At 44.5% G+C, this 27,479-nt stretch overlaps 1 protein-coding gene across 1 annotated transcript in view; it reads left to right on the top strand.

Annotated features, from left to right (window-relative positions):
* The window catches only part of TSPAN2 (tetraspanin 2), a 74,416-nt gene extending 47,394 nt beyond the window's left edge, over positions 1-27,022 (top strand). Inside the window, exons 3-8 of the mRNA XM_028734610.2 lie at positions 18,303-18,400; positions 18,956-19,030; positions 19,899-19,997; positions 21,200-21,274; positions 22,879-22,962; positions 24,399-27,022. Coding sequence (XP_028590443.1) covers positions 18,303-18,400; positions 18,956-19,030; positions 19,899-19,997; positions 21,200-21,274; positions 22,879-22,962; positions 24,399-24,464 — 497 coding nt within the window. The 3' untranslated portion in view covers positions 24,465-27,022. The remainder of the gene's footprint in view (positions 1-18,302; positions 18,401-18,955; positions 19,031-19,898; positions 19,998-21,199; positions 21,275-22,878; positions 22,963-24,398) is intronic.
* The last annotated feature ends 457 nt before the right edge of the window (positions 27,023-27,479 follow it).

Raw genomic sequence — 27,479 nt, 5'->3', positions numbered from 1 at the left:
TAAGGAGGATGTGATAGCTATAACTGAGGCAAAGAGATCCATCAGTGTAGCAGAGGGATGGGGCAAATAGCCCTGGCTGGCAGTTCAGTGGATGGGTTTGGTGTTCTCCTTATTTTGGCAATGGTAGGAGTCATTGAAATGAAAGTTCTGGGCCCATGATCCAGTGTTTCCAGTCTACCTAAACATTCAGTGTCACTGGCATCTAGAGTACTTCCATGAAATCTGGATTGCTGGAGGCGTGGAGAGAGAAGGAATGTTTCTGGTTAAGGAGAAGGGGGAAGGCACTATACATAAATCTGAGACCCACTCTAATAAATTCAATACTTTCTGCTGTAACTGAAATATAGGGAGCATAAGTGGTTCATCTTCACAATTTTTCTAGCCTCCCTTCCCTCTTTGTATAGGCCAGGCTTCCTCAACCTTGGTCCTCCAGATGTTTTTGGCCTACAACTCCCATGTTCCCTAGCTAGCAGGACCAGTGGTCAGGGATGATGGGAATTGTAGTCTCAAGACATCTGGAGGACCGAGGTTGAGGAAGCCTGGTGTAGGCTACTCATTTAATGTGGCAGGAACCCTCCTGAGCTTTTTTCCCTTATCATTTGTGGGTGCTGAATTTGCTGTGGCCAGAACATCTGTGAGTGGCGAGCCTGTTGTTTGTTTCAGAGAAGCCCTAATGAGACAGCTTCTGCTTTTCAAGGTATGAAGTCATGTCTGCCCTGGAAGGATACAAGGAGGTTTCCTCCATAGGGTTAGCACAGCACAGTTGCAGCAAGAGCAGGTCGCATCTTGCTCCCTGGTGTCCAGTCCTGCTGCAGCTCTGCCTCACTGTCAATTTAAGCACTGCTTGTTGAAAGCACCTGCTCAAATCCTGTCCTTGCAAACAGCAAGAGCTGAATAAAAACTGATGCCCAAGCCAGAAAGAAAGCCAGAACTGATTATTATCTAATGCGCACAATTCACTACAAATAGAAAATGTAGGTCGGGAGAAGAGGGAACGTGCTGCATGATGTGCCACATCAGTTCTAGGATAGAAATAGGCAGGGAGTGAGAAATCACTGCCATGCTAAATACTGTTTTAATAAAAAAAGAGGTTGGTGAAGGTAGAACATTGCCAACATGGTTAATAGCCATCGATAACCCTGCCCTCCACGAATTTGTCTTCTTCTGTTTGAAAGCCATCCAAGTTGGTGGCCATCACTTCTTCCTGTGGCAGTGAGTTCCACTGTTTAACTATTCACTGTGTGAAGAAGTATTTCCTCTTATCTGTCCTGAATCTTCCAACATTCAGCCTCCCTGGGTGTCCACACGCCTGATGTTATGAGAGGGAGAAAAATTTCTCTTTCTTGACTTTCTTTGCACCCTGCATAATTTTATAAACTTCTATCATGTCACTTCTTACTTGCCTTGCTCTAAGCTAAAAAGTTCCAAATACTTTTTAAAAAAAATGACAGATGAGAAAAACGTAATCCTGGAACATGTAGCTTGAAAGAAAAATCCTTCCCTATCCTATAAGACCATTCTGTTTTGGAAAGCTATCATATGAACACATACACCAAGATTCTTAATGATCACGATTTGTGAGACTGCTCCTCAGCCTCAGTTTCCCCCCTGTCTGTCAGATGCGAATAACTCTCAATTCTAAGGTTGTTTGGGGGACTGAAAACCCCACAAAGTGTCAAAATGCTTCCGTATAGCACAATCAATATTCAGGCGGATTTTTGAGTAAAGGGTCATTGCTGCAGAAGGTATGAGATTTGTGCGTAGTTTCCTGTGTCAGTAACTTTGCACCTGTGTAATGTGATCTGCAGTGCAGGAGGTGATAATGGACTAAATTCAAATCTGCCTCTGTGCCTCAGCTTCAGCTTCCATTACTTGTTTTGCACCTGCTTTCAGGAATTCCCCCGTGGAATTTACAGGCAAGCAGCACTAAAGGGATGGGCCACTCTGTTGTTTTAGCATTAAGAGCCAGCTGCCTTAGATTACTGTAGGGAATTGCACAGCTCCAGTAGACAAGTATTTCACATAAACAGAAGCAGCAGCTGAGAATATGGGAATAGCCTGAAATGGGGAGTGTGGGCCATTGGTCAGGACATGGCTTCAGTTTCATACATTATCTGGGTTTTGATGAGGTTGTCCACACTATAGCCAGTACAAAGCTCCGATTTGTCTTATGCAGTGATTATGAAGTCTCCCATAGTCCTTGAAGTTTTATTCTCTTTTTAGTGTTCTGTTGGGAGCCGCCCAGAGTGTCTGGGGAAACCCAGCCAGAAGGGCGGGGTATAAATAATAAAATTATTATTATTATTATTATTATTATTATTACTCACCAAAGCCTAAGCTAATTCTGTTTTTACATGTACAATGGCTATTCCCTACAAAAAGGGGTTTCCAGTTCCAACTGTTCCCTGTGTCTTTGTTGATGATTTCTTCTATTATAGGGTTAGTAATTGGTGTGCTTATTACACCGCAGTTTTTATATCTCTATCAAATTACATTTTAATTTGAGCAAAACAGAACACTAATTATTACCACCGCTAAAGAACAAAAACATGTACGTAAAAGCCAAAAGGCACGTGTGCTTGTCTGTTGGAGGGTTGGGGAGTTGTTGTTGTTTTAGATATTAAAAACACTTTGGCAAAAGTTTGTCACTTTCCTAGGCACATAAAACCCATGAAGAAATGTGTGCATATTATGCCAAAATGATACAAAGTAATGAGTGGTTGTAAAACACATAAATACGCACAAACCGGGTGAAAAATAGGTTTGCCCCATCTGCAATAACTTGGGAAGAGCAATACAATTGTGGTGGGAGAGGGAGAATCTTTTTTCTGGGGTGACGCGGGGGGACACATACCCCTAAATATTTTGTGAATCTAAGTTTGGCCTCATTGAGGGGCAGTATTTCAATATGAGCAGGAAACTTAGAGTACCCCTAAACATTTATTTTTTTTAAGCACTGGGTATAACCACTATATGGGACGCGGGTGGCGCTGTGGGTAAAAGCCTCAGCGCCTAGGGCTTGCAGATCGTCAGGTCGGCGGTTCGAATCCCCGCGGCGGGGTGCGCTCCCGCTGCTCGGTCCCAGCGCCTGCCAACCTAGCAGTTCGAAAGCACCCCCGGGTGCAAGTAGATAAATAGGGACCGCTTACTAGCGGGAAGGTAAACGGCGTTCCGTGTGCTGCGCTGGCTCGCCAGATGCAGCTTTGTCACGCTGGCCATGTGACCCGGAAGTGTCTGCGGACAGCGCTGGCCCCCGGCCTCTTGAGTGAGATGGGCGCACAACCCTAGAGTCTGTCAAGACTGGCCCGTATGGGCAGGGGTACCTTTACCTTTACCTTTATAACCACTATACAGAGGTACGTTCTTAACCTGAAACTGTTCTTAACCTGAGGTACCACTTTAGCTAATGGGACCTCCTGCTGCCACCGCTGCCACATGATTTCTGTTCTCATCCTGAAGCAAAGTTCTTAACCTGAGGTACTATTTCTGGGTTAGCGGAGTCTGTAACCTGAAGCGTCTGTAACCTGAGGTACCACTGTAATCCAGAGTGCTATGATTCTGATGAAGGGTTGGGGGGGGGGACAGAAGGGAAAAGAAATACAGTGGTACCTCGAGTTACAAACGCCTCAGGTTACAAACTCCGCTAACCTGGAGGACTTACCTCGAGTTGAGAACTTTGCTCCACGATGAGAACGGAAATCGTGTGCCTGCGGCGCAGCAGCAGCAAGAGGCCCCATTAGCGAAAGCACACCTCTAGTTAAGAACAGTTTCAGGTTAAGAACGGACCTCCGGAATGACTTAAATTCGTAACTTACCACTGTAGTCGGTAAGTTAGCTCCAGGGCTGGCATGCTTGTCCCCGATCCTGGGGTCTTTCAGAAGAACAGGAGGAATTTGAGTCCATACCTCTTCTGATATGCCCCTCCCAGCACCCTCCTTTAACCCTCTCCTGTTTCAGAGCCCTAACTAGGGATGGGCAATGGTGGTAGTCCTTTCTGCAGTGGCCAGGAGGTGGCTTCTGGTGGCACACCTCCCTCTTCACCCACTGGGAGGGGATCCATAAAATCCTAGGCCCCTGGTACACTCCCCCGGGACTATAGGATTGTGCCCCGAAGAAGTTTCATGGAATAAATTTATTTTTCAAGAAAAAGAGAACATGTGTTAGATAACAAAACCAAGTTGTTTCAGTGCTAGATCTTTATAATATGTATTCCAATACATATTAATAAATGCATTTCATTTGCCTACCTGTGCTAAATCTCCCCCCGTATGATTTTTGTTACTTTCTATCCCAGCATTGTCAATGCCCCCCCCTTAATGACTCAGAAATAGATGCACAAGAGTCCATTTTCCTGTATTTAGTCCAGACAGATTTTGTGGCCGCTAACAGCATTTTCTCTCCATTACATTTAACAGGATTCAAGGCACCAAATTTACTACATGGCAAAACAAACAAAAAAAAACAAGTAGTCATTTAAAAGATAGACACTCAGTATTGCTGAGCTTTTACATCCACAGTGACTAACTCCAAGCTCATGAGCCTGAACTGGCCCGCAGGCAAATGCTACTGAATCTGACACCATAAGTTTTGGCAGCAGTAGTAGAAAGAGGGATGGAGGCAATAGACACAGAATTGAGTGGAGTCCAACACTTTGCTGGGAATACAAATGGCCCCTTCCCCAGCCATCGTGTTCATTGACTGAACAGTGTGGATCAGCTGAGGTGAGGGCCTGGCTGTTTCTGTGTGCCCTGAGTGTGAATGTGTGTAAGGGAGAGTGTACGATTTGGGGGAGCACACCCATTTTGGGTCACATCCAACATGGGCTGATGGGACCACCACCACCAAACACAACCCAGCATTGGCCAAGGTTGAATGTGGCCTTTGGCCAAAACAGGCGAGCCATCCCTGTTTTCCACAGTTCCATCATGGATGAAAGAAATCAGTCCCAGCATCCTGACGTGTTTAATATTAAAAAATGATAGTATGGTGTACGCTCTTAATGTTTTGCTATGGTCAGAGACCAACAAGCAGCACTTAACTCTGAGCTACTCATTTGTATCACTATGTCTTGGGGATACCAGGTCTTGTTATTTTATCCATTTTCTTTTTCTTTTCTTTTTAAATAATATTTATTAAGTTTTCCAGTTTAACAATCCAATAAAAGCCACATTAAAAACATTCCAAATTATAAAATAATCAAACAGTCCAAATATTATGCCAAATTATAAATCTTTGTTTGGCTTCCCATGCTCTGAGGTTCTAATTATCTGATAGATATGAATGCCCTTGTCATTATGTCATCATTTTCATGAGAGTCGGCCCTTGGCTCCAGTTTCCACCTCTGTTCATTTTTTCACAAGGATGCAAAGGTCGTAATCACACATTTGGAAATAAAGGGATTGCAGCTGAAACTACTGGGGATAAAGTGGCTGGTGACCAGCCAGGATTTCTTTAAAAATCCAACATGGTGAGGGAAATAGATACTTGCAATCAAATATTTGTATGCAAACAGCCTCTTTTGTCCCTACAAAGAAAAGTCACCAAGATTATTGAGATTAAAGGATTTGTGTCAAGTGGCAGATGCCATAATCTTTATACATGACCTGCTTGAAGTTTTTTGCATTTCTGCCTGAGTCGTCTTTCCATCTGCTTTCATTCTGTTAGAAGTCGCTAAATGGTTCAGCTGTGAAAGAGAGCAACAGTGGAAAGAGACAACAGATCAGCCATGTGGCTTTTAAAAACTTAAACTCGGGGCTTTTTTTCAGCCGGAACTCAGTTCCGACACCTCTCAGGTGGGCGCCATTGCCATTAGAGTAGAACAAGGAAGGTGTTCATAGTGAGTTCTGACACCTCTTCTTCTAGAAAAATAGCACTGTCTAAATTCATTCATCAAATTACATTGAGGGTTTATTAACTGGTATATATAATTTCACTGCATTTCTTGAGGTTTTGCCCAAAGGCAGGGGTTTTAAACATATCAGACCACTCTTCCCTGGTCCAGGACTTTAGCAGCACCCCTGACCGGGGTCATTACTTTGTGTAATTCTGAGCCAGGAACCCATCTGATTATAAGCCATGCAGAGAACTCGCTTCTGATTTGATGGTGCAAAGTAAACTCTGTCTCTGCTCCTCCACGTGCAGCTGCTGGGTGACCTTGGGCCAGTCACACTTCTCAGGAGTCTCTCAGCCTCACTCACCTCACAGAGTGTTTGTTGTGAGGGAGGAAGGGAAAGGAGAATGCTGGCCGCTTTGAGACTCCTTCGGGTAGTGATAAAGTGGGATATCAAATCCAAACTCTTCTTCTTCATCATCATCATCATAGGAAGTTGCTTATGCTGAGGCCGGCCATTTGTCCATGTAGCTTAGTACTGTCTGCACCAATTGCATACAGAAATCCAGGGTTCAGTTGAGAGTCTTCCCAATTCTACCTGGAGATGTTAGGGACCCTTGGCATGCCCAGCACATGCTCTAGTACTTAGGTAAGGCCTGCCCCCAAACTTGCTTGCAATCTGGTTTCTCCACCAACATAACGTCTGCCTTCCTAGATTCAGTTCCAGCCTCGAAAAGTGGATACTCTGCACATTATGTCTCATGCACACAATGATTAAGCACCATTAGCTGCCAGTGTCTGTTCTTCTACTTTCCCATAATGGAGAGAAGGGCTTCTTTTCAACCTTCTGCTTCTGTGTGGAGGCCATTCCATGTTGTGTTTATCACCTGGTGACATTTTCATATGAAGCAGCTCACCACAGGGATCATCCAGTTTTTTCCACTAAGTTACTTCATGCATCATAAAAGATTTGTGGCGGCAGGGTGAAATCACCTGCTCTGAATGTCTTGCTATGCAAATCAGGCCATTTTCACTATGTCTTTCTGTACCACATTGAGTAATGTAAATTAAATCAGTCCTCAGTAAGGGCACAAAAGTTCTTCAGAGAACAATAAAGAAACCCCCCAAATCCATTCTAATCCTCTGTTTTCTCTAGTTTAACATACAGTGAAGCATGGTGCCTACTACAGATACTGCGGTCTGTTTTTTGGAAGCATTGCATTCCAAATCCTAAATCATTTGTTAGGATAAATGTACAGCAGTAACAGAGTAAGCATTTGCACAATATTTTATTACGATTGTGGATTGTGTTCTGATTCCATAAAAGCTTCCAAATGCTATTGCAGTAAAAATAAGAGAGTGGAAAATTGAATTTCACTGATGAGGAGTTATGAGAAGAGAAAGGAAGGGTGGACAATTGTCTAATTACTGTTTGTAATTATCTTGAACCATTTACTTCCTGAGTTGTAATTCAAATGGGAGGAGACTTAATTTCTCCTTAATATTTGGCTAAGTAGACTTGTCACTGGGAATCTTATTTATGGCTCTGAACATGAAATATTCTTGATAATTAAAGCTCAGTAAAAGGAGGAAGTTTGTTGCTGAGACAAATATTCCAAGATACTGGTCACAGTTCTCTATTCTACATTACCGGCTCCCTGCAAACCTTAGCTTCACAGCACTGCCATGAAAAAAACACCAATATGTTGTTGTTGTTGTTGTTGTTTAGTCGTTTAGTCGTGTCCGACTCTTCGTGACCCCATGGACCAGAGCACGCCAGGCACCTCTGTCCTCCACTACTTCCCGCAGTTTGGTCAAACTCATGCTGGAAACCTCGAAAACACTATCCAACCATCTCGTCCTCTGTCGCCCCCTTCTCCTTGTGCCCTCCATCTTTCCCAGCATCAGTGTCTTCTCCAGGGAGTCTTCTCTTCTCATGAGGTGGCCAAAGTACTGGAGCCTCAGCTTCACGATCTGTCCTTCCAGTGAGCACTCAGGGCTGATTTCCTTAAGAATGGATGCGTTTGATCTTCTTGCAGTCCATGGGACTCTCAAGAGTCTTCTCCAGCACCATAATTCAAAAGCATCAATTCTTCGGCGATCAGCCTTCTTGATGGTCCAGCTCTCACTTCCATACATCACTACTGGGAAAACCATGGCTTTAACTATACGGACCTTTGTTGGCAAGGTGACGTCTCTACTTCTCAAGATGCTGTCTAGGCCTGTCATTGCCCTTCTCCCAAGAAGGAGGCGTCTTTTAATTTCGTGGCTGCTGTCACCATCTGCAGTGATCATGGAGCCCAAGAAAGTAAAATCTCTCACTGCCTCCATTTCTTCCCCTTCTATTTGCCAGGAGGTGATGGGACCAGTGGCCATGATCTTCGTTTTTTTGATGTTGAGCTTCAGACCATATTTTGTGCTCTCCTCTTTCACCCTCATTAAAAGGTTCTTTAATTCCTCCTCACTTTCTGCCATCAAGGTTGTGTCATCTGCATATCTGAGGTTGTTGATATTTCTTCCGGCAATCTTAATTCCAGCTTGGGATTCATCCAGCCCAGCCTTTCGCATGATGAATTCTGCATATAAGTTAAATAAGCAGGGGGACAATATACAGCCTTGTCGTACTCCTTTCCCAATTTTGAACCAATCAGTTGTTCCATATCCAGTTCTAACTGTAGCTTCTTGTCCCACATAGAGATTTCTCAGGAGACAGATGAGGTGATCAGGCACTCCCATTTCTTTAAGAACTTGCCATAGTTTGCTGTGGTCGACACAGTCAAAGGCTTTTGCATAGTCAATGAAGCAGAAGTAGATGTCTTTCTGGAACTCTCTAGCTTTCTCCATAATCCAGCGCATGTTTGCAATTTGGTCTCTGGTTCCTCTGCCTCTTCTAAATCCAGCTTGCACTTCTGGGAGTTCTCGATCCACATACTGCTTAAGCCTTCCTTGTAGAATTTTAAGCATAACCTTGCTAGCGTGTGAAATGAGTGCAATTGTGCGGTAGTTGGAGCATTCTTTGGCACTACCCTTCTTTGGGACTAGGATGTAGACTGATCTTCTCCAATCTTCTGGCCACTGCTGAGTTTTCCAAATTTGCTGGCACATTGAGTGTAGCACCTTAACAGCATCATCTTTTAAAATTTTAGCTTCACAGCACTGCCATGAAAAAAACACCAATATATAAAATCACAATTAAAACAGGCACAGAACAATCAATATGGTTATGCTGAATCTTTATGGCTGTCTTGATTGTTCGTGTCTATTTTAAATGTACTGTATTGTCATTTTTATTGAGTGATATAATGACAGTTTTACTGAAATTTCTTTGGGGTAGAGCAATCCAACCCTCCTTCTACCAGTGTGTGTGTTGCATTGCACAGAGGTCTCCCTCCACCCAGCTCTCCCTACAAATCTGACCTCCTGCCAGCTCCGTGCAGTCCAAGCTGCCCACCCTCTTGTGGGTGGGGAGGGCATGATACTCAGCCTGCCTGGGATCCTAAGCTTCTCTCACTATGGCAGTGGCATTGGGCCTGATCACTGTGCCAACCAGGAGCTGATACAGCAGTTAGGTCTGGACCGTCCCATTCCACATTCCGCTGTGACCACCATGAGTGGCAGGGCTGTGGCTGTGACCCCATTACTCTGCAAAGCCCCATTGGCAAGGAGGTGGGAACTCTATTTCTCATGCTTCCAGGTGCCTAATGGGGTTGGGGGGAAAGTCAGAACAGATTTAAGGGGTGCACAGGGGGAAGAGGTAGAGCTCAGTTGCATGAGTGGAATCCTTGAGCCGACATAATGAAATACAGTGGTACCTCGGTTTAAGAACAGTCCTGTTTATGAGCAATTCAGTTTACGAACTCCACAAAACCAGAAGTAGTGTCCCGGTTTGCGAACTTGAAGTAGTGTCCCAGTTTGCGAAGTTTACCTCGGTCTATGAATGGAATCCGAAAGGTGGAAGGGCACCAGCAGTGGGAGACCTCATTAGGGAAAGCGCGCCTCAGTTTAAGAACGGTTTCGGTTTAAGAATGGACTTCCGGAACGGATTATGTTCGTAAACCGAGGTACCACTGTACTTGGAGCTACATTGGATACAACTCAAAAGTAGCACACAATTAACAAAATGACCACAAGCACATTTAAACTAATGAAACTTACAAGTGTTTTGTTTTTACTTACTCCCAAGTCTAATTTGTGTTGTGTAGATGGAAACTAAGCTTCATTAAAAGTTTCTGTGGATGTTTCCCTCCAAACTTACATAATGATGATACAGTAGATATTTTCAAAATCAGCCTGAACATAAACCACGATAAGCTCCCTGTCTAGCAAAGAATTGTCTGTTCCCAACTTGGGCTCTTTTACAATGGTAGCAGTCACGGACTGTTCTGGAAAGGAGTTACATCATTAGGCAGGGTGTTATTGGTGCTGTGGGGTTTCGAGCGCGTTTCACGCCGGCTGCATAAACAAGTAAACTTCCTCTGAGGTTAATTATGTTGCAGAACACTGGCTGAAGGTTTGCATGTCACCTTAGAGACAGGACCCCGAAGAGGAGAAGGAACAAGCAATGTACAGCTTGCCTGCCTGGAAGAGAGCCAGTTTGTGTCCTCAGCACACACAACACCCCCACCCAAGTCACAGCTGCAAAGTCCTCTCTGCCCATAAGCAACGCAGAGAAAGGGAATTCTGCATTCACCACTTGAGACAAAGACCCTGTTCATTCATGGTCATCGCACGCACAAAAAGCCCTCTCCCCCCCCCCTTGTTACTAGGTGCTAAGCCATGTTGTGAGGCTGCTGCTGTCACCTCCACCACCACCATGCTCAGAGGGAGCTCTCTTATTGCTCAGAGCAAAATGGAGGCGAAAGAGCAGCTGCCGCATAGGAGGCAGAACTAAGCAGGCGGATCCCTGGCTAACTCCTTGAAGTGTCTTTTGCATGGTCTAAAGCAGAGGTGGAAAACTGGTGCCCTTGAAGCAATTTCCTTTGACCCTGGAGGATTTACCAAGGATGCTCCTGCCCCAGCCATCACATCGTGAAGGGGTGAGGGCATGTTGACAAGCAGGTGGGACAAAGTGCCAATGCCAGCCATCATCATTTTATTTGTATGCCGCCTTTCCACAGTTTAAACAGTGCTCAAGGCGGCTTACAATAGGAAACGATTTACATAATTACAAACAGAGCAAGGTACAGTGGTACCTAGGGTTAAGTACTTAATTCGTTCCGGAGGTCCGTTCTTAACCTGAAACTGTTCTTAACCTGAAGCACCACTAATGGGGCCTCCTGCTGCCGCTGCGCCACCGGAGCACGATTTCTGTTCTCATCCTGAAGCAAAGTTCTTAACCTGAGGTACTATTTCTGGGTTAGCGGAGTCTGTAACCTGAAGCGTATGTAACCTGAGGTACCACTGTAGTCATAAAAATAAATAAAAGACATCAAAAACTACATAACCAAACTGAACAATTTCCACATAAAAATAAAGATACAAAAAAATCAGTATCAGTAACAGCAGCAAAAACTCTCCCCCCCCCCCAAATACCCCAGTCCTCTTGGGCAGCAGCAGCAGCAGTCCTTAAGAGCCTGTCAGGCCCCACCTTAGGCCAGGTGGAGAGAGGCAGAGCAGGGCCCTCAGGCTCTCAGCAGGTCAGCCAGATGGCAACAGGTGTTCAAATCCAATTGAAGGAGGCCGTCAAAATGTTACCAAGCATCTTGGTGCATGCATAGACACCCTATCCCTTGGCACATGGCAGGATGAGCTGGTCATTCAGGACCATGTAGGAATTCCACCCTCCAATCAGCATTGACCTTGGAGTGTTTTTGTTTTGTTTTTTATCTTGTCTATCCTGTACTGTCTAAGGAGTGGTACCTTATGAGATGGTGGGTGGCCACAAATGGCTTCCTTTGGTTCCAAGAGAAAGCAGTCACCCTGAAAATGAAGGAGTGGGGTTCCCTCAGAGCACTCTGTCATGGGTATCAAGCTGTAGAGGGCAGGAACTCTCTTGGGGACATGCCTAGCTCACCCCCCTAGAGCTGGCTAGTTCAAGAGCGTGTATGAGTCAGGCAAAGGATCCGTCAATGCACTATGAGTGGTGTAGGGATAGTGATGCAGAGGCTGTGATGCTGACAGCTTCTGGTTTAGAGCCAGGATAGAGCTTACTCGGAACAGGTCGTCCCTTAATGGAAATCCCCACACTGTAAATTAGCTAGCAAAGTTGTTGCTCCCTGCAGATCCTGTTCAATAGTTCATAAAGTTGTAGGCCTTGCTACCTCCCAAAGGTTGCCTCTTGCTTCTTCATTCACTTCTGTGCCCACAAATGTCTGAGCCTAGAGCTTTTCTACAAAGCCGGCTGCTTTCTTTATCTCAATAAGCTATGATGCCTTGAGGCAGGATGCCAGACCCTGGCCACTCCACAGCGCCCTAATTGCTGGGCAATTTGCCCTCGCTTCAGTGGCTTTTAGTGCTTCACTTTGTGTGACTCACTCGGCTGAACTGTCATCTTTAAGCAAAGCTTCCCTTTTAAGGCATGTTAAGGGGAAGCACCTCTAACCTTACTCACTGAATAGACTCCCCTGCGGAAGAGAATGTGTTGCCTGCCCTTTGAAGGGCTTTCCTGGACAAGGGTGAAAAATGAAAAAACTTCTCACATTTCTCTTTAAGAGGGCTTGGCCTTTGCCTTGCAAAGATCTAGCAGAGCCTGGTACATCCCCACCCCATGCTGACCAGCTGGAAAATATGAATGAGAGAGATTTAAAAGCCCTCATTGACATACGTATGCACTCAACATTACTCAAGCAAGATAAGGTCATCTTGGTTCACGGCTGGTTTTATAATTCATAGCATATTAGGCCATGGATGGCCAGCTCCAGCATTTTCCCCCTAGACAACGTCCCAAGGGCTAGGCCAGCACTGGGGAATTTTTTTAGCATGGGGGCCATGTTTCCTTCTGGAGGGCCACATGCCTGTGTTGGGCAGGGGCTAGAAGTAAAAGTGGTCAGAGCATCAATGTCAGTTTTACTTTTGTACAATCAGCATTGACCTTGGCATGGTTTTCTCCCCCTGCCTATTCTGTACTGAGCAGGCAGAGAGTGGTACCTTATGGGATGGTGGCCACCAATGGATTCGTTTTGGTCACTACAAGAAGGGACATTGTGGGCAAAGGAGAGAGCAGGCAAGATGATCAAACAGCCTGGGAATCAAGTATCAAACTTGGGAAGGGAGGGACAGGAGCACTCTTGGGTACATGCATTATTCGCCCACCCAGAGATAGCTAACTCAGGGGTTGGTGTAAGTCAGGCATGGCATCCCTCAGCAGGGGCTAGTTTCTGCACAACCTCACAACCCCTCTGCATCCTCCATTCAGCTAAGCAAGAAGCATATCAGAGTTCAAGGATACATTCCAACCAGACAAAAAGATTCAGAGGGTGAAGCAGTGGGGTTTGCAGCTTGGGGAGCAAAGGGGTGACTTGAGGAAAGTCCTGAGGCCCAGACAGAGAGGCTTGGAGGGCCACATTGAACCCCATGCCTGAAGTACTCATGAGTCAACCATATGAATTAGCCTCCCTCCTCTTCTTCTTCTTCTTCTTCTTCTTCTTCTTATTATTATTATTATTATTATTATTATTATTATTTCACTTATTTCACACACTTCACCAGCAGGTTCCAAGGTGGGTTGCTACAATTTAGAATTGAACAAATTACAGTTAAACTTACAGTCACAGAAACAGGGCCCAATTCAAGGACAATGCATGTAATAAGTGGGTTTATTGAGTTTGTGGTGGTCACAATGGCTTTGTTGTTGTTGTTTAGTCATTTAGTCGTGTCTGACTCTTCGTGACCCCATGGACCAGAGCACGCCAGGCACTCCTGTCTTCCACTGCCTCCCACAGTTTGGTAAAACTCATGCTCGTAGCTTTGAGAACACTGTCCAACCATGTCATCCTCTGTCGTCCCCTTCTCCTTGTGCCCTCCATCTTTCCCAACATCAGGGTCTTTTCCAGGGAGTCTTCTCTTCTCATGAGGTGGCCAAAGTATTGGAGCCTCAGCTTCAGGATCTGTCCTTCCAGTGAGCAGTCAGGGCTGATTTCCTTCAGAATGGATAAGTCTGATCTTCTTGCAGTCCTTGGGACTCCCAAGAGTCTCCTCCAGCACTATCATTCAAAAGCATCAATTCTTCGGTGATCAACCTTATTTATGGTCAAGCTCTCACTTCCATACATCACTACTGGGGAAACCATAGCTTTAACTATACGGACCTTTGTCGGCAAAGTGATGTCTCTGCTTTTTAAGGTGCTGTCTAGGTTTGTCATCGCTTTTCTCCCAAGAAGCAGGTGTCTTTTAGGGTGTTATTTTATGAAATCATCGCTCTGGCATTTAGACCAGTGTTTCCCAACCGGTGTTCCGCTGCACACTAGTGTGCCGCGAGACGTTGCCTGGTGTGCCGTGGGAGGGAGGCGGGCGAGTTGGGCGGCGGCGGCATCTCCTGCTGGATGCAAATCCAAACATGGCGGGCGCCTCCCTCGCTCCTTTGTAGGCGGACCATCGAGAGAGAAAGAAAAGGAGGCGAAAGAGTGAGAGAAGGCGCCTGCACGGAAAGAGGAGCGAGCAGTGCGCCTGCGCGCCGCGGCGCCCGAGTGCAGTGAAATTCCATGAAGAGGGGGGGGGGCTGGAAAAGAGAGAAAGGAAAGATTTTTCATTTTTTTTTAAAAAAAAAAAAAAGGAAGAGGGAAAGAAGAGAAAAAGCGGCAGAAGCTGAGGGGAAGGTTTCCGTGAGGGAGGGAGAGAGAGAAACGCGGGGCTGGCGGGACCCCTCCTCTTCCGCCACGCGTCGCCCGCCACCGCCTCAGAATCTCCTCAGGAGCGGCGGCGGCTGCTCCCCCTCGCCCCCTTCCTCCCCCCAGCCCCCTCCCAACCCCCGGACGAGGGACGCGAGGCGGCGCCGCTGAGAGGACGGGAAGGCCCCCGGTGGCGGGGTCGGCTCGAGCAAGGAGGGGCGAGCGCTAGCCGGCTGGCTCTAGCCCGGCAAGAGGAGGAGGAGGAGGAGGAGCACGCCGTCGCTTCCACAGCGGCCGCCCCACACTCCCCTCCCCGGGCACCGGCGGGGAGAATGACGGAGCTCCAGTCCGCGCTGCTACTGCAGAGACAGCTGGCAGGTCGGTCCGTCCATCGGTCGGGGCAAAACACACCACAGCGCAGGCAGAGGCAGGCAGGCCCGTCTCTCCCTGCCCCCCCTCGGACCTGGCCGGCCTGGGGTTTGCACCCCAAACATTCATGTCCACCCCAGCTACACAAGCCACACCTTGCTCTCAGTTCGATCTGTCAAATAACTCACCTATCATTCACATAAAGAACCTAGTCTATCCTCAAACGTCAGAATGTACCTCCTCTCTAGCTTCCCCCACTTCATCTAGGCACTTTCAGCCCTTACTTAACCCACCCCAGCCTGCTTACTCTTCCTTCATTTGCTATAAAAACTAAATACAGAGAGAGACTGAGAGCTGTTGACGAAGAGCTACGTGTGTGTCTTTCTTCGATTCCAGCCAGAATATCAGCTTTGTGTTCAGCCAAACAGGCCCAGGTTGCGCACTGAATAAAGTATTTTATAATTTTTCATATTTCTGTTTACTTACTATTTCATAATAAAGTAATTATAAAATACTTTCTTTGTGTTTATTTGATTCCTATTAAAGAGAGTTACTTTATATATAGTCAATATAGGCACAGAGTTAATTTTTTAAACATTTTCTAATGGTGGTGTGCCTCGAGATTTTTTTCATGAAACAAGTGTGCCTTTGCCCGAAAAAGGTTGGGAAACACTGATTTAGACTACAGAAGAAGGGAGCACATCCTTCTCCCACACAGGCCTGGCCCCCAGGCTCATTGTCCTGGATGGGGATAGGGCAGGGTAATAGGACAATGAGCCTGGGGGCCAGGCCTGTGTGGGTGCACCAGTGGTGGCAAACCAGTGCTCACATTGGTGTGTCTGCACAACCATGACCTCACTGCCACCCTACCCCATCCCCATCCAGGCAACCTGCAGTGATGCCAATGACTGCCCCACCACAGATGCACTTCTGAAAATATGTTGCACATTTGCACAGGGTGGCACTACGTCTAATACTGACATAGAAGTGGTATTAGGAGAGAAAAGGTATCTAACATCTGTGGAGAGGGAGAAAAGAGGTGACTAGCCCAAATCATGTGAATGTGGTGATCCTGCCGAAATCACGTTCCTGGAATGGTTTGGAAACCGCAGTGTTCTCAGAAAGGTATCCGTCTTGTTGCTAGAGAATATATCTTGAAGGTTCAGGTTCAAGCAACTTCTTCTCTTGGGGAAACTTTTGTTTAAAATTTCAAAAAGCAGCTGAAATTTCAAAAAACAGGGAACATAGTATATGTCAGGTCCCGGGTATATACTGTACATGCTTCTGGAGAAACAGAAAACATGGTGTGCTTTATTTCTAAAACAACCTTTTGGGGTTTTTAACTAAAGAAACAGAAAACATTTTTGTATCAAAAGCCTTGAAAATAGTGCCTTAATGGGCAGCATCAAGTGGAGCCTAATGGATGCTTCTGCTGCCCTCTGGTGGAGCATCATTGGCTTTGCATCTCAGTACTCGGAAGGTCTTGTCTGAGCAGCCACACACTTCTCAGAGGGTGAATATCAGTTGTGGAGCTACAACCTTTACCTGGCCTGATCCAGGGAAATAGCATGAATCCACCCAATGACTTCATTCTGAGCCATATTTTGCAGGGAGGGTGGCAGTGAAGAGCATTATTACACTTCTGGAATTGGCTAGCTGAAAGTGAACAATGCTGGCAAACAATAGGACCGGTTCCTAGGCATGCTGAATGGCATGCTGGTGTGTGGCAGAACACACTGTCATCTTCCAAGTTCCTCTCTGTCCTACCTCATTTGTTGGAGATAACAGCTGATGCTTCTCTTGACTATGGGCATAGAGTTCCAGTTGCTCATCCACATGAAAAGTTCTATCCTAAATAGAGGTTTTCTCAAACCTCCATAAACTTCCCAGAACTTAGATTGCAACTCTCAGCAGTCCCAGCCAATGAAGTGTACTGTTGGGGCTGCTTTGAAGAATGCCGACTTTTAAGGAAATTGGACTGTTTCAAGGCCAGTCTGGATATTGCATTTGCCATACGGAATTCTTTGCAAAAGGACCGTAGCAACTCTCCCTATCTGTGACACCTGGAGAAGCTTCATTGGTAACTTGTAGAAGTTTCATTGATACAGTACCTTGCATGGAATCCTTAAACTAGCAAACCCAAACTTCCCTGTAGATGCCCTTCTTCCCTGTAAGATGCCCTTTCAAAGTCCACATTCAAGGCAAGATTCTGGAATTCCACAGCAAAGCTCCTCAATTCTTTAATAAGAAGAATAATGCAAATACGCTAATGTATATACAGTGGGTTAATTTGCATTACAGTTATGAAGCAGCCACCATATAGAATGAGGCTCAAGTGCACACAGATATGTTATGACTGTGATACAGGAAATGATAGAGGAAGAAAACGCAACAGATGCTAGGAAGAACTTTATTGTTAAGGGCTGTTGCCTTCATGTTCTGTTTGTCTTTCTGTTCTGAACACCTTTATCTTGTACCCCACCCAGATATCTGTATTGACAAAGGGCGAGTTATAAATATTCATAATAAAATTATTAACTGTCCTGATTGTATGTGTCCCATAAGCATTTGGCTGCCACTGTGGGAACAAAATGCTAGACAGGATGGACCTATACACCCAGTTCAAACACAACAATAAATATTCGTTTATTATCACATGCTGCTTCTCTCTTCTCCAGCATAGCTCCAAAGAGGTGATTAAAAGTTTCCAGTTCCACTTTTTATTAACCACAGTTTAATGTTGCATCCAATTCCTAAACCGTGGCTAATTTTAACTATGTTTTTTTAATAAAAAACAACAACAAAAAACACACAAGCCAGCTTCATAAGCTAAGGTTTGGAGTTAGCTTGTTTCAATGACTATAGTTGAGACTAATCACAATGTGTCAGGGTTTCAGACTGCATTTAGTCTAAAGCAGAAGGGAAACTTCTGAGCTCATCCTTAGACCAAGGAGTGGGCCTATCTATTGTATTTTAAGAGAACCTGCCTTTCATCACAGAGCCCCAGAAGAGGTGATAATCATATAATCATGCAGTATTGAAATCCAATTAAACAATTTAAATCAAACTAATAGAGGTCTTACAATTATCAAAGGCTAGGATAAAAAAGTGTGTCTTCAGCAAACAAACAACAGAAACCATATAATGAAGATGCTTAATGCAGCTCTAGTAACCCAGGACATCATTGGCCTACTTTGTGCCAAAAATGGGTTGCGTGGAACAGTCCCATTTGGGGAGGGAGGGGAGGCAGACAAGAACCACCCTAACACACAGGTAGGAAATGACATGGGGGAGATGTTCCTTGTATTCTTTCTCTGATGATTCTGTCTTCCCCGTAGGACTCTATGTGCTAATAGGAGCAGGCGTGCTGATGATGACCGTGGGGTTTTTTGGGTGCTGTGGAGCTGCGCGAGAATCTCAGTGCCTGCTTGGAGCAGTAAGTAATGAAATTACGGCTTTTCAGACATAATATTTTGTTACCCCTTTCACCTTGTGGCAGAACCAAAACACCTAGTAAGCGTGAGGTCCTGTCTTTTCCCCTTCCCTTCACACTCCAGCTTTGACACTTCCATCCTAGATTTATTAAAACCCGAGTTCCCTGTTACATCTGAAAAGGGAGGATCTATACCAATGTCAGTTTACTAGCTAGAATCTTAAACGAAGATCAAACTATGATTTAAGATCCTCCATAATAAATCAACATTAAACAGGATTTCCTCTGTTTTGGACATACATAGGTTGCTATCTTATACTGAGTCAGACCATTGGTCCATAATGCACAATATCTTCTACACTAACAATGGCTCTTAAGCAGGAATCCTTCCCAGCCCTCCCTGGAGATGATGGGAACGGAACCTGGGGCCTTCTGCATGCAAAGCAGATGTCACAGCCCTTCCCTTTTACCCTGTGGCCTGTGTAATATATTTACTGCAGATCATCAGGAGAAGGTTGTACGACCTAAGCCTGTAATCCTGTCTCCATCCTTTTGCAGTTCTTTACCTGTTTGCTGGTGATTTTTGCTGCTGAAGTCACGGCAGGAGTTTTTGCTTTTCTTGGCAAGAAAGCGGTGAGTTCAATGTTTGCTGTGCACCACCCCATCCTCCAGAGTCTCATGCTAACGAGTAGTTGTATAAATGTATAAAACAAACAAAAGGTAAATGTGTCTTTGATGATAAACAGAGGAGGTTAGAACCAGATGAACATGTTATGATATAAGGAGCTGTCATGGGTGTAGAAGTCCCATTGATTCCAGCGCATTTGAAGGTTTACACCTAAAAACATTAAAGTGTGAATTAAGCAAACACATGCAGACTTTTCAGGGAGCCACTCAATGGCAAATTCAAGTTTGCTGCCGGTGGAAACATTTCTTTCTTGCATAAAGCAGACTAAGTAGTTTATTACCCCAAGTACAAAACTACAGTGCCCTGGCAGATTTTTCTTGCCCTTCACGCATTTGCTTAACACGTTTGGTTGTGAATGTGGTGGTGTTCCATATGAGATAGCTCAGTTGGTAGAGCATGAGACTCTTAATCTCAGAGTTGTGGGTTTGAGCCTCACATTGGACAAAAGATTCCTGCATTGCAGGGGTTGGACAAGATGACCCTTGTGGTCCCTTCCAACTTTACAGTTCTATGATTTTAGGAAATCTGCCAACCCAAAAGGTGGTCAAATTCCTGCCTAGCCTTTCTCCTTTGGTACCTTCTTAGCCAAGTCCAGCCCCCAGGTCATGCTGTGCCTCTGAGTTTTCATTTCTTTAAAGCTGTGCAGTAAAGTCAGATTTCTTCCCTTCTGCTTGTCTTTTTTTCACTCATCTCTCCTTCCTGTCAAGTAGTAGAGGGACCAAGAGCCTAGAGGGAAGCCAAGAAACTGCAGAATAGCCCCTCCAATTGTCACCATCATGATCTCATTGAGGTTGTCTGTCTGGTTTACTGCAGGCTGTTGAAGAGGTCCAGCACATCTATGAGGAAGCTTACGAAGACTTTGTGAATAATGTGGGGACAAGCAACAAAACCCTTATCCAGTACCATGAAGCAGTGAGTAGCATCTGAATTCAGATCTTTTGCTTATCAAGGCTGCCTTTATGAAGTTTCAAAAGAAGGCTTTAAGTCAGGCATACTGGAATGGAGGTTAAGGCTGGCTTCATCTTTACTGCTCTGACCTGGTAGTGCTCCTTACTTAAAGTACCTGAATTTCCCATCCCACAGGAAGTGGGCAAGATTCCCTATGGCATCTGGCTTAAAGACCTTTAACAATAAAGACCTTCAGTCTATTTATTTACATTTATTTATTACGCTGTTATCCTGCCCTTTTTTCCAACTAGTTCAGGGTGGGGTGCGTAATTTCCTTTTTTTTTTAAATCCTCACAATAACCCTGTGAGTTAGGTAGGGATCTGCCATAATCCAATGCTGAAAGCTAGATAAAAATGGCCTAATCAAGCAGATATTTCTATTTGCATACAGATTGGAATAGTATGTGAACCCTGACTTCAATAAGTCCTTTAGTTTGCATGGTTGTGCTTGAATTTGCTTAGCTTAATTGACTCTGCTGAAAATTGAGCTTAATGAAATACATTCAAATTGTCAGGTTCAGCAGATTTTCAGCACATCTCCCCCCCCCGGTGCCCCCCCCCCCGGCAAAACTGTTAAAAAAAATTCTTTGACAAGAATATGCTAAACATGTCTGCTTAGAAGTCCAATTAATTTCCTAGTTAAGGAGCCTGTTGGAGTCACTACCTTTGGCCTAGCCTCTGTTACTGCTGTACCAACTAAGGATGTTGTTAGGAACTAATATTGCCTGCATTTTCAGTGCTACAGAAGCCAACGAGGAAACATCACAGGGAGATATGGACACATCAGGCCAGTTTCAAATCTCTTTAAACTACCATCATGTCCAGCCTACAGCTATGCTCAAATGAAGGTTTCCCCACTGTTGGTTGCACTAAACCAAGAGTTCAGGGGGTAGTACTCCATCAAAGAGATGCACAGCGAACAGGAAAAAAAACAGTAGTAGAAAGCTAGACTCTGGGCAATATTATTGGTGCAAGTATATTTTGGAGCGTATGAAACTTCAGCTTGGAACAAGAGTTTAATGTGAATTTACAAGTTGATGAGAGAACACTGTTATGGACTGACTCATAATAAAGAAATTTATTATTTACGAGGGGGATTTCTTTATTTAAAAAATCTGTCTGGTGTTTGGTAGTTGTTTTTTAACATGTTATCTCTGTCTTTCCAGCTTCAGTGCTGTGGGAGAGGAGGAAACGATGCTGCAGTGAAGCCCACCTGTCCAAAAGACATTGAACAGCCCAGAGTAAGTGGCTCTGATGGACATGTTGCAAAAAATAGCCCTGGGATGTGATAAGACATGTAAGTCAGAGAAGCTGGTGGGAAGCCAGATGAAATGCTCTGGACAAGGGCCATTTGGCACTGGTCTTTTTTCTTTCCATTAGTCATTTGAGATGCTACTGAGGAGTATGCCAGCAGGACTGACTTTCCAGCAGCTGTCAACCCTGCTAACTCTGGGCACCTTTATAGATCTGAACAATACCACTGCAAAGCACAATCAATACTTAACGAAGGGAAGCCTGCTTGCTTCCCTTATCCTTGATACTTGCTTGCTGATTCACATGTATTCCTGCTCCATGTCACACCGAGAAACAAGGCCAAATTAGGCAACACATGAAATACATTTATCTGTTTTTATCTGCGATTCTTCCCAGGGCAAATGGCAGCTTTGTGGGAGAGATGACTTTCCCTAGGACCACGGCATTGCAGGAAAGGGTAAACCCATGCAATGCAGTCCTTAAAGGTCTCTTGACAAACAAGAGGCCTAGCAGAATCTGATGGAACCTGGCTGAATTAAATAAAGGTGCCCAAACTTTCATAGCAGGTTCCACCTAGGTAAGCCATGACTCCTCTTGGAGGTCTTAATTCTGTATTGGGTGAAATTAAGCAGCATACCTTATTCGTAGCCTTTGCCGTTGTGGTGTAGATTCAGATTATGCAATTTGTGGCACACCGACTCCCTTCCTCTGCACTGTTTCTCTCTTCTTTAATTCTTGACACACAAATGCCATACAACTTTGTGAGAAAACCAAACAGGAAACAACTAGGAGAAGCTGCAGTAAGGAAAGGAGAGAACGAAAGTACCTGGTATGCCCAAGATGGCTTCTTGCATGCTTGGACCTGTCAGAAGGAAGCAGCAGCAATTTGATCCTTGTTTACAGGTTTCACCAAGCAAATTATAATAAGAGCAACATCAAAATCACAGCAAAACTTTATGGGTGTTTTTCAATGCTATTCCTACTCAGAGTTGACCTATTGAAGTTGATGGACATTGCTAATTTAGGCTCATTACTTTCAGTGGGTCTACTCTGAGTAGGCCTTGATTGAATATGTGTATGATCTTAAATGAAGAGTATAGTTTTAATAAATGTCATCAGGGCCCAGGGCTCGGGCATGCTAGAGTGGTGATGTGAGGTCCAATTGGGCTTACAATAAACACAAATATCAAACATTTAAGAGATTATGGTGGTTCAAGCCAGTGCTTCTGTAGTGGTGTGCTGGGTTGCCTGAAAAACCAGCATCCCAACCACAGCAAAGGCAAGGAAGGCAAGATGGAGCAGAGAGACAAAGCTGGTGATGTATGGGTGAGAACTGCTGCTGCTGTCACGAAGCTCCTCAAGCCACTCTTCTCAAGGGTAGCTCAGAGGAAGCAAATGTGGGAAGGCAATTTCTACACCAGACAGGACAGTCAGGGGCAGAAGTTGTGAAGAGGAAAGGAGTTTACTAAGGTAGATTTTCCCCATGGCTGCCGCCAAGAATGTGTCAACTGGTCCTTAGTAGAAACCGGAAGAGCTCTTCAAGACTGCTTTGATGTTTAAAGCATTGTCAACACCTTCATGTCTCTAACAGAGTTGTCTGACTGAAATCGAGACTCTCATTGACACAAATCTTCGTTTAGTTGGCATTGTTGGGATTGGAATTGCTGGGATCACAGTGAGTAATTATCTGATGACAATACTGGTACTGCTGCTTCTGTTGTTGCTAGCCGTGTGTTTGCGAATCCCCCAGGTCCTTCCAAGCCAGTGGAAATCAGGTTGCTGAGGAGCTCAGAGTATGAATGTCCCATGTGTGGAACTTAGGGCTCGTCCTCACTTCTGCTTGTCCTGTGCCTTGAAAGTATAGGTCCAAGTGGTCTTCCACTTGGCCTGCTCTTTCTTGGCATGGGTCCAAGCACTTTTGCCTTTGCGCTGCTTCTTTCTTCCAGAAAACACGCTCTTTGGAGTTAAATCAGAGCAAATGGCAGTCTAGGGAAAACATGACAGAGGCAGCCCTGATTATTCACATGTCTGCACCAAGTCCTTCATACTCTTCTGCTTCAGACACCTTTCTCCCCGGGTCAGCTCTGATATTGGAAGTAACTCCTATTAAAATTAGATTCCCCAAGCCACTTGTACACATCCAATTTTGCACATGAGTGGGGCAGACATATGAACAACAAAATGGATGCCCTGTTCATGTCTAGTTGGGCCTGACTCAATGCATTCTGCTGAGAACATTGTTTTCCCCGCTCTGAAGCTGGCTACTTAGCAAGTTGTACCATGTAGCCTCTAGGTGTCAGCATTATATCAATTTGAATGGATTTTATGTCTGTACTGTTGTTTTGAACTCTTTCCTTCTCTCTGTGTGTGCATATTTGAAATTTGCTTCAGGATGCCTCATAGAAAGCAATTCATAAATGAAATAAGTGATAATAATTATACACAAGACTGACAGTTGTAGCCGATCCTCAGGGCCAGAATAAATGTGGCCTTAATTGCATAAAAGGAAGCAATGTGCATGATTTTTTTCAAATGTAATAAGGCAATGCAGGGAGACCCTGAGTAGGACTGAGACATGGGAGATGGAAAAGTGTGGTTTAACCCCTTCCCCTACACCACAATTTATATGAATAGTCCTCTTCCCCAAAGCTGCTGCCATGCCTCAGAGGGAAGCCAACAGAGGTTTCCCTCACAGGACTAATAGCAGCTCAAGGAATTGGATAGTTTCATCAGGATTGTGATATAAATGACAATATTAAGACCCCACCTACCTAGCATGGTTTAACCCCCACCGCCCAGCAGCTATTTGCATTCTTTAAATGTGCATCTTAAATGCTTTCATGCAACTAGCATTGTATTTTAGTTTGGCTCTAAGTCATCAAATGGGCAGAAACACACATCAAATGAACAGAAATTTGGATTTGTGAGGATTGCTCCAAGCGATATCAGCCATGCCCTGCTTCACATTAAGGATTATGCTCCTCTCTGATGACTCGACTCTCCACATCTGCCTGAGAGCAATCACTAAAGTTCTCTGAGCTGCCAGGCATAGTGACAAAAATCTCCCCGCGTTTCCTGGGCATCCTTTAAAATACGTTCCTTGTCTTCCAGATCTTTGGCATGGTCTTCAGCATGGTCCTCTGCTGCGCAATCCGGAACACAAGAGACATGCTCTAGAACTCTTGCTTCGTAGCATTATCTTCATCCTAGGGACCAGAGACCGGAGGACTTCTGGATGAATCTGCAAGTGCACTTGTCCGCTCAGCTTAACAACTGTAACCATTTTAATTAGTGGCGTTAACCAACTGACAGAGAGAGAGAGAGAGAGAGAGAGAGAGAGAGAGAATGAGAGGTAGATGTTTGGTGAGCATGAGAGTTTTACATTGTTTGCATTTAAATTAAGACGAGGAAATCTGAAGCAAACAAATAGGATGGGCATAACAATGTCTTCTTCAATGCAGTGGCAGCATTAGAAACTAAAATTTATTTGAAACATGACTTTGCACATGTGTGCAGGTGATCAGTGCCTATATCTCCATGTTCAAGTACATGTGTGTTTGTTTGTAGGCACACAGATGCATGTGGTGCAGCTGCACAGATATCTGTATATATGGTACTCCATATGATTGTATGTATGTTTTGTGGGTGTCTGTATTTTTGCATGCACATTCCTGCAGTATATATACACTTGGGTGCATACCCAGGCTAAAGCCCTTTCCAAGTGGCCTCCTCATTGCTGATAAGCCATCTCGTTTTTATCCAACAGTGTCCAAAGGTGACTACATTTAACCAATTGGATTGGAAGTAAATGATACACGATTGGCTCTGTTCCTGGACATCTCACCTTGGAGAGTTTCGGTAGCTTTCTTTATCACATGCAGAATTGTCTTTAATCCCTGAGGGCTCCATGGGGAACACTCTGACCTGCACAAAAGAAAGTAGAGGATTTTCTTAAAAGATGGCAGCATCCAGTCAAATCAATTAATAAGTGTAAAATGGAATTAACAGGGAACGAGGGAACTTTTTGCGAGACCTGTGCAGCAATGTTTTTGAAAAGGACCTCTCTCTTTTTTCCTTTTCCAAAACTCAGGTTGTCCTTGATGGGGAGCTTAACCTTGTTCTATATACACTGGGCTTCCTGATTGTTGCTGTTTTCTCTAATAAACACCACTTTGTGCCTTTTGATTTAATTATTTTTAGTATCCGCAAAAGGAAAGGTCCTTTCTGCACAATTGAAAAGCTGTGCCCCCAATTACATTGGGTACCTAGCATCATAATCACACAAGTTTCTTTAATGTTTATATCACACCTTCCAACTTTTGGCTATAAAAACTGTGCCTTTCACAACTGTGCACTAATATTTCCATATTCTGTCACACCCATGCCACACAGTCACAGTCCTAAACACGTTTATTCAGACATTACAGTTGTGTCTCTCTGTTCCATATGACTGCAGCCTTCATGAATAAGGATCATAGATTTGCTGCAGGGTATAATCATGTTGCTGTTCACAACTTTTCATTTGCTGCATGAGCATTTCTGCACTGGCTTAGTACAGAAATAGTTTAAAAAAGCAGCAGTAGACAAGCACTGAAAGAGCACTGCAGTATTGTAGTTGCACAGCTGATGAGGACACTGAACCATTTTTTAAATTCCATTTAAAGAAAATGTTCCCAATATTTTGCAGACATGGAGTGGAGCAGGTGGGCACTGGGTCACTTGGCATTAATGAGATTTCAGACAACAATCAGTTGGTTCCATGAAGCAGTTGTGCTGAGAAGCTACAAGGAAGTTGTTTGAACTCTGTGCAACAAACTGATAATAACTGTGGCAAAAGGATTCTCGCTTGCACAATGGAACTTCCCCCTTCCCGCCCCATGTGTGTCCCATGTCCTCCCCAAATCTGCTCCAGTTGGGCAGTTGGGGAACCCCCAGAACAGGCTTAAGGGTAGGAGGCAAAAGGAAGGGGAGGTCCCATTGCTCATGTGAGAATCCTTGTGTTGACAGGATATTACTTAGCATTCCAGTGAATCCAAGCCTGGACATTTATTTTGCTAAAAAATTGATTGTTTGGAAAGGACTAGAGACAAAAATGAGAAACTCTGGGTGGTTAAAGTACAGCATACTGTGAGCATCCTTCCATGTCATCTGTAGCACAGTAAGATGTGGCTGGCAAACTAGCCTTTAGAGGTTAGTTTTTAAAGTAAATGTCAAATGGTCTATCTTTGCCTTATCCCTGTTTTAGGAATGAAGGTAGTTGACACAGACTTATTGCTTGAACAGAGGCTGCTCAGTCTCCTGGGGCTATATGTGCATAGGATCCACTTTATAAAGGTGATGCCAGTGAAAAAGCTAGCTTCTCTGGCTAACATGCACTGACCTTTCTGGAAATCCTGTCCCTGGGGTTCTGGCAAACCGAGTGGGGGGGGTCAAGATTTTGGAATGAGAGAAGTAGCAATACAACACCCTTTATTTCCACCAATTCTTTCTGAGAATCTGAGGCTGGCTTCCAGCAGGATATTTCAGTTAGGTCCTCGTCCTACATGTGACCAAGTCATGCTATTATTGTCCAAGATGCATTGTGGGTGAAAAAGAACACTGTATGATTGAAATACCTCAGGAGTTAGTTTACTGTTTGCCTCTGTGTTTTACATTGTTTCTATTTATTTCTACTAAAAATGTTGCATGGAGAAAAATAATCTGATGGAATTAAACCAGCCAGTCGGTGGAAAATATTTTATGGTGCAGTCTTGATTCATCACAATCACTGGGGCCTTGAGCTGCATCCTTGGAATATTTATATATATGGAGCCAATTTCTGGCAAGCTGCCATTTCAGGAGTCAGAACTCTGTTATTTTGTCCTTTTTAATATTCAGTTCTTTTGTTTTGTTTCATGTGAGAGTAGGCCTTCGAAAAGAACAGGTTAGTGAAAGAGCACGTGTTTTCTAAAATGCTATGTACCCCATGAGCCTTTGTTCCATCAAAATTTCTTCAAAGGTTTGAGAACTTAGGGAAAGTGTAGTGTGCACCCAAGTGTGTATGTGTGCATATGTGTCAGAGAGAGAGAGAAACACCAAGTTGTGTGTAACCTTTTCTTCCCATTTCCCCAAACATATGTTCATGTGCACCCCATTTCCCCTAGATTTCAGTTAAACCACTTTATCAGCCTCTACTGCTTGGCCCAGTTCAGA

The sequence above is a fragment of the Podarcis muralis genome, chromosome 5 (genome assembly GCF_964188315.1).
Source record: "Podarcis muralis chromosome 5, rPodMur119.hap1.1, whole genome shotgun sequence".
NCBI lineage: Eukaryota > Metazoa > Chordata > Lepidosauria > Squamata > Lacertidae > Podarcis > Podarcis muralis.
The sequence above is the reverse complement of the archived record's forward strand: the minus strand, read 5'-3'. Positions and strand labels throughout refer to the sequence as shown.